General features: G+C 37.1%; 1 protein-coding gene across 1 annotated transcript in view; it reads left to right on the top strand.

Annotated features, from left to right (window-relative positions):
- The window catches only part of WDR49 (WD repeat domain 49), a 136920-nt gene that overhangs the window by 84633 nt on the left and 40346 nt on the right, over positions 1-11941 (top strand). The window contains exons 10-11 of the mRNA XM_077752230.1: positions 7685-7815; positions 10441-10539. Of these exons, the coding sequence (XP_077608356.1) occupies positions 7685-7815; positions 10441-10539 (230 nt within the window). The remainder of the gene's footprint in view (positions 1-7684; positions 7816-10440; positions 10540-11941) is intronic.

The raw sequence follows: 11941 nt of genomic DNA, 5'->3' as shown, positions 1-11941 counted from the left end.
ATCTCATTCTTAGTAGAGGCTCAATGATATTTGTTGAATGACTTAATTAATATTTATTAAGTAGAAAGGGAATCTGAGAATTAGAGAGATTAATTACGCATGGTCATCCTCTGAATTAAGAAGCAAGCAGGATAGTTATTCAAATCTATTCTCTCTTCACAATAAACAAAGAATCTAAGTATTACCAGTCCTTCTGTACAAGGGAGAAAATGAGGTTTGAAGAGATTGTGTAGCCTGGCCAACACCACAAAGCTAGTAGACAGCTGAATTGGATTCCATGCCAAAGTCCATGCTCTTTCCACCATTCCTGAGTTACAAATGGAGTCATTAAATCATAGGAGAGCAACTATATTCTCTTAAGTAATCTGATTGAATTGGTTGGTTATGTCAATCAAAGCTAATGAATCAGTTTCGTGTGTTTGAAGAAATCCATAAAAAACATGTATTATCAAATTAATACCTCAAGATTTTAGCTTACTATTATTTTTCCTTTTTCCTTCCCACAAATATTCTTAAACTGCACCTTGGTCGAAAGTGCTGAGTTAGGGACTATAGGGACTGAATGTGAAGAAGCATGATTCTTGCTCTCAAGGGCATCACATTCTAACTGAGGAGTCTACTCACACAAGGCAGGATATGATAAACACCACTGTGAAGCGGTCCTAAGCAAAACTTGAACTTGAGAGCCTATGTTGTTTATCTAGAAATACATTTGTTAGGGTCACCTGGGTGACTCAGGTGGTTAAGTGTCTGACTTCTGCTCAGATCATGATCTCATGGTTTGTGAGTTTGAGCCCCACATTGGGCTCTGTGCTGACAGCTTGGAACCTGCTTCAGATTCTTGTCTTCTTCTCTCTCTGCCCTTTCCCCACTCACTCTCTCTCTCTCTCTCAAAAATAAGTAAACATTAAAAAAATTAAAAATACATTTGTTAAGATCTAGAGGATATGTTAAATCTGTTAAAGAGAACCCCTAAATTCAGAACTTGTAGAAATATGTTTCTTACCATTTCGAGCAAAATATATTTAGAGATAAGGTTTTGAGTTGACATAGAGCCAATTAAATAATGCCTGGTTAAATATCCAGTCATATTTATACCGGTGAAATTATATGAATAGATGATCGATTAACTTTTCATTTGCATATAATATGTATAGTTCTGGTAAAATCAAGTAAATAATCATAATAGTACAAGATTTTATCCTGCCCTAAAGTTTTATGATTCTGTGCTGTTTAAAAATAGACTAAGGCTTTTAGTTTCTCCCACTTTATTTCTTTCCTTCCTGTTAAAGGAAAAACCTTTGTTTAAGAAGGTTTTATCTCTGTAAAATATCTAGACTCATACAAATATAAAAAAGAATCTTTTGTATAATTTCAAGTAGTTCTGAAAATATTGATAGCAGCTTTCACAAAACTCTATAAAAGTAGGTGCTCAATAAATAGCTGTTGATATCATTCGATTTCTAAAAGCATTTTAAGTGAAATTAGATTAGGGATTTGAAGTTCCTCAACAATAAAACTTATCTATCAGAAGATATTAAATTCTTAATAATTGCTTTACTATGGTACTATACTTTCACGTGACTCAATTGGTTTCTATTATTAGGGAGAGAACCAGAATGAAAATTTCCAAAGTGTAACTTGCTCTGAATAACCATGTTGGAAGTCAGGAGGGGGCAGGTACGTTGGAAATTCACAAATAGCCCTCAAATCGACTTTTGTGATGGTTTTAGTGTCCAAAATTTGACTCCACAAATTTTAGGAAAACGAATAAAAATGAACTGATTTATACTGAACACATTCTCTGCCTCTGAGATATTGATTTTAAGCTTAAAAAGTGATGGACTGAACAAGGATAGATTCTTATCACTGGACTAACAACATATGAACAATTAGCCTCTAAGAGAACAATACAGTTGATTGTCTTCCTTTGTTTTCTTGATGACAATTTCTACACAATAAGTTTTGGTAAAAGTTAGTTTCCCAGCTCATTCATCTTAACAGAGGATTTTTTTTAATGTTTTTTTTTTTTTTTTGTATTTTTTTGTGCTTGTCAGGTAAACTAATTTTGTTCTCATAGAATTGGTCATTATATCTACATTCTGAATGAGAGGTCTGATCATCTTGACAGATGACACAGTGACTCAGCATCTCAGATGGGTATGAGATGAAACTAGTAAACTCCTTCTTCAATGTCAAAAGAACAACTCTCTCAGACTCCTCAAATGCCTTAAAATTGGCTCATTCTGCACTTCAATTTAACTCCTGGAAAAGGTACAAACTTAAAAAAAAAAGCTGTCTTTGAAATGGACAAAGTTAAGAAATGCAGTGTGGATTCTTAAGGTATTTTAAGGATAACTGTCATTTCAATGGAAAGTTTCAGGTTAGGTTTTAAGGGAAAGGTGGCAGCTAATTAGTTTCTCAACATTTTGACACACAAGGTCAAATATCAGAAGGGATAGTTTTTACACCATCTTTTTTAAAAAAATTTTTTTAATGTTTGATTTATTTCTGAGAGACAGAAAGAGACAGTGTGAGCAGAGCAGGGTCAGGGAGAGAGGGAGATACAGAATCTGAAGCAGGCTCCAGGCTCTGAGCTGGCAGTCAGCACAGAGCCCGACGAGGGGCTCGAACCCACGAACCGTGAGATCATGACTCGAGCGGAAGTCGGACGCTCAACCGACTGAGCCACCCAGGCGCCCCTACACCATCTTTTGAGAAGCATTTTGAGCCTTTGGGTCGTACTACCTAAATATATCTAGTTAATATGGGTACCTTGGCAAAAAGACATTTGAAATTGAATTTTGACTGAGAGATAATAGAAGAGGTATAGGATTGATCTCTTCCTTCTCACTCCCACCCTGCTCTCCTCATGCCCAAACTTATCAATAGATAAAGAAACTTCAACCAAACTTATCAATAGGCAAAGAAAAAATTCAAACTATATACATGTAAAGCTCTTAGGAGATTTATGGCAATTTCAAACTGCAAAGTAACTTCTTTATAATATATTATTACCTTGCTAAGCCTCATATTAATATTATTAAAAGAATATTAGTATTAAAATTATTGATTTTTTTAAAATGTTTTATTTATTTCTAGGAGAGAGAGAGAGAGAGACAGCGTGAGCAGGGGAGGGTCAGAGAGAGAGGGAGTGACAGACTGAAACAGGCTCCAGGCTCTGAGCTGGCAGTCAGCACAGAGCCCGACGCGGGGCTCGAACCCACGAACCGCGAGATCATGACCTAAGCGAAAGTCGGACGCTTAACCGACTAAGCCCCCCAGGCGCCCCTAAAATAATTGATTTTTTTTTAAAGAAAGAATAATTCATACATTAATTCTGTAAATATTTATTAAATGCCTATTATGTGCTAGGTACTAGTCTAACCCTGGTGATACAGAAAAAAAAAAACAAACCAAAGTCTCCACGAACTTATTTTTGGTAGCAGAGATAATAAGTGCAGATAAATCTAAACCACAATATCACATTATAATAATAATTGTAAAAAGAGAAATGTAGGGTGAGGGATGAGAGACTCAAGGGAGTCTTTTTTATTTTATTTTATCTTTTAATTTATTTTTTAAAGAGTTGCTGTCTTTTTTTTTTATTAATAGTTAATTCATTTTTGAGACAGAGACAGAGCATGAGCGGGGGAGGGGCAGAAAGAGAGGGAAACAGAGAATCTGAAACGGGCTCCAGGCTCCTAGCTGTCAGCACAGCTCGAACCTGCGAACCATGAGATCACGACCTGAGCTGAAGTCGGACTCTTAACCGACTGAGCTACCCAGGCACCCCTTTTATCTTTTCATTTAAATCAAGTTTTATTCTGATTGAAAATTCCAAGTAATAGTGCTACCCACTTCAAATTTTCTTTTCTTTATTAAGTATGTTTACCATACAGTATTACCTTAGTTTCAGGTGTACAATACAATGATTCAACAATGCTATACCTTACTCTGTGCTAATTACAGTAACTGTACTCTTAATCCCCTTCACGTATTTTACCCATTCCCCCCAATCCCCTCNTTTCCCCTTTGGCAACCACTAGTTTGTTCTCTATTTAAGAGCCTTTTGGGGTTTGTGTCTTTTTTCTTTGTTCATTTATTTTGTTTCTTAGCATCTACATATGAATGAAATCATAGGGTATTTGTCTTTCTCTGACTTATTTCACTTAGCATTATATCCTCCAGATCCAGCCATGTTGTTGCAAGTGATGATTTCATTCTTTTTTATGGCTGAGTAATTTTCCATTTTATATATATGTGTTATATATATGTGTATTTTATCCACATCTTCTTTATCCTTTCATTCATGCATAGACACTTGGATTGCTTCCATATTTTGGCTACTGTAAATAATGCTGCAATAAAAATAGGGGTGCATATATCTTTTTGAATTAGTGTTCATTTTATTGAGTAAATACCCAATAATGAAATTACTGGATCATGTGGTAATTCTATTTTTAATTTTTTGAGGAACTGTTTTCCACAATGGCTGTACCAATTTACATTCTTATCAATAGTGCATGGTGGTCCTTTTTCTCTACTTCCTCGCCAACACTTGTTATTTTCTATGTTTTTAGCCACTCTGACAAGTGTGAGGTGATATATAATTGTGGTTTTGATTTGCGTTTCCTTGATAATTAGTGATCTTTTCAGGTGTTTGTTGGTCATCTTATGTCTTCTTTGAACAAATGTCTGTTCATGTCCTCTGCCCGTTTTTAGATTGGAATTGCATGGCTTTTTTGGTGTTGAGTTGTATAAGTTCTTTATATATTTTGGATATTAACCCCCAAGGAAGAGTGTTTAGACAGGGTAGTCACAAAAGGCTTACTTAAGGAAGCGGCATTTGGACAGAGAATTTTTCTTTCATGTTTTTGACAAATATTTATTGAACACTCAATATGAGTAGGTCACAATGCCTGCTATTGTGGGATGGCGGAATAAGACAAGATTCCTTGTTTCTGAGAATTTACAATCTAGCAGGGGGGTGTAGCTGTATAATATGTATTAAATGTTTTAAGTACAATGTGAACAGTGTACTTAATGATGAGATGAGAAGAAGGAAATATTTCTTTCAACTCTAGTTATGAAGGAAGTCTATCAGAACAAGATGAGTCTTAGATAATGGGTATATGGCTAGATAGATGTGGGACTGCATGTGAAAGGAAATCCATAGAGGGACGGATGAGCACACCATGAATTAAAACAAAGCAGCTAGAAATGTGAAGGGTGCTTAGAGAACAATAAAGATATTGTTTGTGTTGAACAAGAAAGTGTGCTTCAGGGACACCTGTGTAGCTCAGTCAGTTAAGCATCCTGCTTCAGCTCAGGTGATGATCTCATGGGTCATGGGTTTGAGCCCCGTGCAGGACTTTGTGCTGACAGCTCAGAGTCTGGAGCCTGCTTCGAATTCTGTGTCTCCCATTCTGTCTGCCCCTCTCCCATTTGTGCTCTGCCTCTCTCTCAAAAATAAACATTACATTTTTTTGTCTTAAATAAGAAAATGTGTGTCAGAAGCTTTGCCTTTGAATACCTTTAGTAGTTCAAACAGTTCCTGTAATCAAGACATTTATTTGAAGCCTTGTATTCTACTTTTTAAATCCAGATGAACTTTGCACTCTGCTACATAAATTCATTTATCCTTATTTTAAAATAAAAAATATTTTCCCCAAACTCTTTTTAAAGAAAATTAACACTTTATCCTATGGCTTCCAGTAGCTCTGTCAAATATTAGTTGGACATTCATATTTTACTTTGAATATCAAGGGTAGAAGAATAGAGAGAACTAATTCTAAAAAAGAAGATTAGACTCAAAAAGTATTGGGTCTTGAATATAGGCCCACACGTTTAAAGTTTGGCATGTAGAGAGTGGAAAACTAGTAAATGTTTTTTTAATGGGGCATTAGCCTTATGTTTGACCAGGCTGTTCCCTCTGCCTAAAGTGCCATCTTCCTCTTCCAAATCCTGGCCTTCTATTATGGTCCAGCTCAAATATGATCCCTCACTCAGCTTTCTTTGATTTCTATACTGGGACCTCTACAGCAATTGATACATACTTACTTGACATCTACCACATTTCAGTTTTCATTTTAGTCATTTTATGCTCATAACTCTATCCCCTGCAGCACCTGAATATGGACTTCCAGGTAGAAACCAAAAATGCTAGTAAAATGAATATATATTAAAAGTTCCCAAATGGAATGATTAATCTAGTGGCAGAAAGGGTAGACTAAAGGCAATGAAATTGGTCAAGTGCCTGTGACAATTGTTCAACAATGAGCCCTGAACTGGGAAGCTATCATTGGCTATTTAAAATAAAAAGGAATGAATATGGTGACATCTCACAGAGGGGGAATCTAAGCATTTGATGTGACTGAGGAAGAGAAACACACAGGAGGCTGGAATGCTGGGAATTCAGGATCTAGACCTGGTGTGGAGGAAAAATGAAAAATTTGGATTTCTTGATGTTGCTGATGGGAGCTTTATCTGGATTGTCACCTGGAAAATGGAGCTTCTCAACACTGGGAAAAGTTATGAATGTAGATAAATTTAAGAACCATTTGTAGAGAAGCAAGATTGCAACTTACAGTGGTATGTGGATTCCCTGCACAAGCCCACTTGAGTAGAGAGAGAGGAATAGAAGAAGGACAGTAAGGAGTGTCCACATTAAAAGAAGGGGAGACAGAGCAGATAGGGTAATAGAGAATAGGGAATGAAAGATCAGGAAGGCAGGAAGAGAAGTGAGACGTACTAGAAAGAAAAGAATTCTCAGGAGGAGAAAGCCACATCCTTCAGAGGGAGGATTTGCTGTGACAGGACAATTTGGCGACCTTAGAGCGGTAGGAATAGAAGCAGGATTTTGGGTAGACGAAGAGAGAGTGAGGGTAGAAACTCCATGCCTGTGGCTATAAATGGTCATTTGGGATGTGTGTGCCTCTAGAAGGAGAGAGACTTGGCATAGTCTGGTAGCCAGAATTTCAATCATCAGGTGGAAAGAAGGTGGCATCGATGCCTCCACAGTTTAATTTTCATGCTCCTTCCTTCTTTACCAGACACCAGGCATTTCATTTTTTGCCCATCCTGGCCTGTCAAATTCATAGCAGTGCCCCAAGATACTGGCCTTTTTAAAACTATTATTTCTATTCAAAATGTATCTGTCCAGAGTCCTATTCCCTTGGAGTGGCAGTTTCTAAGTGTGTTTCACAAATGATAGCTCTTCGAGGTGCTTTATGAAAGAGGACTCTGTGGTCGGGTAAGTCTGGAAAATGCCACAGGGAATGTCAGCATGTTAACTGTTCTGGAATCTCTTATGAAAAGAAAGCTTACTGATTTTGCTTAAACTACCAAATACTATTTTTTTCATAGACTCATCTCCTTTTTTATTGTTACTGTCAAGTAAGTCTTTGTGGCTCCCTGTTACCCATACGGGGATATGTTGTTTAGAGTCTTGGTGGTGGATAATTGATCTGATAAATGCATACATGTTTAATGGTAATGACTGTGAAAAGGTAATTAACTTTCTAATATTAAATATTCATAATATACCAGAGAATTTAAACAGAAATCCCCCCCAAAAAAGTTCAGTGTGAAGCTCAGGATTATGGATGATAAATGGTTGTTGATTACTCAATGTCTACATCAGATTTGGTCTCACAGCTCAATTCTACTTCCTTTTTACTAGGGCTATTACTGTGTTTCGACTACAAAACTTCAATCAATACTTCATCCAGCCTGAAAAATGGAAAGGAGGAATACAGCACTGTGATGATATCTTATGTGCTGCATTTTTACCTCCACAAACTCTTGTTACAGGTTAATTGAATCTTCACTTGACAATCACTGGTTGAAAGTTTGGTTTCTTTTGGCTCAGTCACTTCTAAAGAGTCTTTTTGGAACTACAGAATGGATAGATTTCTTGAAGAATCAGACTTTGCGCCCTCAGCTATCCTTGGTCCTTATTTCCAGGGCAATATACTAGTGGCCATGACTGTCAGCTCTTGAGCATGGCTACCTGGCTTTAGATCCTGGTGCTACCACTTACCAGTGCATCATATTGAACAAGTCATTTAAACTGTAATCATAGCCTTCTCTGGCTAATAATAATATACCAATATCTTGGTTTACAGTGAAGGCTGAGTAAGATAATCTGTGTAAGGGCTTACTACAGTGTGTGACACACAGTAAGCTTAGCAGTAAATGGTTAGCTTTTATTGTTATTATCCTTTTCCCAGAAACAGCATTAAGGATGATGGGAACAAATCACACCTCTGTGGCACTCAGATGTTTCATAATGGGAACATGCTAACCCTTTGGCACAATTTAGTCTAAGTAATGCTGGTTAAAGACCGACCTCACAAAATGTCTCCAAATCTAAACCCCTAAAAGGATTCATGGGCATGCTTTGATGTGACAAATGAAAGAGGATCAGAAATTGTTGTATCATTTTTGGCCAAAGAAACAAGTTATAATAGATTGCACCATGATATTATATNCCTGGCTTTAGATCCTGGTGCTACCACTTACCAGTGCATCATATTGAACAAGTCATTTAAACTGTAATCATAGCCTTCTCTGGCTAATAATAATATACCAATATCTTGGTTTACAGTGAAGGCTGAGTAAGATAATCTGTGTAAGGGCTTACTACAGTGTGTGACACACAGTAAGCTTAGCAGTAAATGGTTAGCTTTTATTGTTATTATCCTTTTCCCAGAAACAGCATTAAGGATGATGGGAACAAATCACACCTCTGTGGCACTCAGATGTTTCATAATGGGAACATGCTAACCCTTTGGCACAATTTAGTCTAAGTAATGCTGGTTAAAGACCGACCTCACAAAATGTCTCCAAATCTAAACCCCTAAAAGGATTCATGGGCATGCTTTGATGTGACAAATGAAAGAGGATCAGAAATTGTTGTATCATTTTTGGCCAAAGAAAGCAAGTTATAAAGATAGATTGCACCATGATATTATACAGCCCATAGTTTGACAACCTAATTTTTAAAAATAGAACCCAAAATGTCATCAATTAAGAGGAATTAAAGTTTACAGTAAAGAAGCCAGGATGTCTATGACATGTGACAATATGAGGCTTACAGGTCTGTGTACACTTAAATTTCCACTGTCTTCAGGACTTACATGATCACTTTCCAGTAGGGCCGATATTCTGTATCAAATATTCTGCTGTTGAATTTGCTTTATAGCTGCTAAAAGTCCATCTCTGCAGGGAGGATCACATACTGAAATGTGATGGAGACAAATAAGCTATAAGGCTGTGTCTTTATACTGTGAAAGTCTCATAAGAGACCTTTGCAATTGGTGGATAGATGATTTTTTCATTTGTTCTCATCTCATCAGTCCTATGTGAAAATGTTTGGTCAAGCACCTTATACCATAAGAATTTCAAAATCATAGGAAGAAGATGGATATTCCCCTGTACAGCTAAGCCATGCAAATCCATAATCCTTGAGCAACATTTGAGTTACACAGGTTGCTCTTTCCAGAACAATACAGAGTTTAGTATGTATTACTCTCTTCTGTCTCCAAATCCCAAGAAAGATACCATCTGTACATCCCACTCAAATTCAGCTCTTCTGTGCTCCTCTTCACTTGACATTGATTCTCTGCTCAGTAGGGAACTCTCCTCACTGAGCCGCTAAGAGCAGCAGTCTGGTCATGCATTGCTTCTCCCCAGGACAAGCTTGGTCAGACTGAATCTCACTATTTGGGCTTTTCTGTATTCTCTGTGATGAGCAATAGGGAAGGACTTTCTTGAGGGAAAATTTTAGAATTGGAGAAAGCATTATTCAATAAAGAATATAGGGAGAGAAGGAAAAGACAACATGTGTGCATGTACACACACACACTCACACACACACAAGAATAGATGAATAGATGTGGGAAACAGAAACCTAGAATGATTTGATTTGCTTGCCTTCATCAATAAATAAAAGTATAATGATTATTAGAAACAGTACTTATAATATGCTAGGCACTATTCTAAGTACTTTGCATTCTTCATAACAACCCTATGAAATAAATACAATTTTTAATCCAGTTTTATAGATGAAGAAATTGTGGTACTAGGTAGAGTTAAATAACTTGCCCACATTTGCACAGCCAGTAGGTGACAGAACTGGGAATCAAACTCACATTGTTTAATCACAAAGCCCTTATTGTGAATGACTGATTACTATAAAATAAAAGAATATGACAGTAATTTCTATCATAGTGAATACACAGGTAGACTATGAGGACTGTAAGTTCTAAAGTTTAATAAAAGTGCTACTTATTATTCATTCATGTTTCCAAAAATACAGACTACCTACTATGTGCCAGACTCTACCTAAGGTATTAATGATAATGACTTCTCATTGCTGTTGTTCATGTTTTCCAACTTTCTGACAATTTGTGTTTGCCATCCTGGCTCATATAGGGAGTTATGATGGAGAAATTATTCTATGGAACAACAGCACAGAAAACGCTCACTATGTCCTTCACCCTGATTACCAGAGGCTGCTAAAATCAAAATGGGGTGAGTGCAAGTTTGAAACTAAAATAATGTGGCTGAGTCAGACCACAGTAGGCTTAGCTGTTTATGCATGTACCTGATACAGCTTGCTTCTAAATTATAGATGATTGGCTATAAGCACAAGGGATTAGTGATACCGTTGTCTTGTCAAAGTGACTAAAAAGCACCTTGAGATTTCCTTGGCTTAGCAAATTCTCCATGGCGTGCTGTTTCTTGTCTTTATGCCACATCAGCTTTTCTGAATTACTGACAGCAGGGAGCAGGCCTCTCATTTCCATTTAGTTTAGTTTTTGCCAATAAACCTCACCAAATTGCCTTTGAGTGAACCTTGGTACCCCTTAGTAGGAAAATAGGAACTCGTGTTCACTTGATAGGCTGCTCAGGCTCAGTCTAGAGCTTGTATCAAGTATTATGCCGCCTGGAAATCTTAAGTTATTTCTTACCTTAGAAACCTGTGAGGAGCATGAGACGGAAGTATATTGTATTTTATGGGAGTTTAGCAGAGCACATGAATATTTTATACTTAAGCAAAATGTCTTGACAATTTCACATTTTATTTCAGTTTCCTTAGATACTGGAGATTTTTCCTTAGACTTATTTATTTAGGTAATGAATATGTCATTCCTCACAGCCCAGTGAGATTCTATTGTCTCAATTGGATAAACTCACAGAACTGAATTGGACCATAGGAAAGGACAGGTCATCAGATAAAGCTTTTTTGTGTGTGAAAGCTTAAGGAGTAATTTGTTAAGAATAAGCCCTTAGGAGATTTAGGGCTTACTTGCCTGCAGGCACAAAGCTCTGACCTGTTTTAGGTGGCAAGACCTAACCACTAGGGTTCACTGAAACCTCCATGGAGAGGCTGCTGTTCTGCCTCTTCCCCCCTTGCTGTCTTGCAAACCTAATTGTGGCTACAATGAAAACCACAGAGAGATAGATAAGTAAGAAAAAAGGGTAATATCAAACTTCTAAAAGACAGAAGAGGCATTGCTATCAATGTCTTGCTTTGAAATTTTGAAGATCTCCCTGTATAGATTTTTCATAACTATGTGCAGACTCTTCATCAATTCTGAATGTTCCCAGTTCTTATTAGTGTGGCCTGAAGATGATGTCACGAGATAATTAAAGGACCACTGGGAATGTCCTTTCCAGGTTAATTGACTAGCAAATAATACTGCTAAAAATGATCACTTAAATATATTTCTTTTTTCTTTTTTTTTTTCTTAAATAGTTTATTGTCAGGTTGGTTTCCATACAACACCCAATGCTCATCCCAACAAGTGCCCTCCTCCATGCCCATCACCCCCCTTCCCCTCTCCCCCACCCCCATCAACCCTCAGTTTGTTCTCAGCATTCAACAGTCTCTCATGGTTTGCCTCCCTCTTTCCAACTATTTTTTCTCCTT

The sequence above is a fragment of the Crocuta crocuta genome, unplaced genomic scaffold, assembly GCF_008692635.1.
Source record: "Crocuta crocuta isolate KB4526 unplaced genomic scaffold, BGI_CrCroc_1.0 scaffold21, whole genome shotgun sequence".
NCBI classification, from domain to species: domain Eukaryota; kingdom Metazoa; phylum Chordata; class Mammalia; order Carnivora; family Hyaenidae; genus Crocuta; species Crocuta crocuta.
Note: the sequence above shows the minus strand (reverse complement) of the source record. Positions and strands in the feature narration are given on the sequence as shown.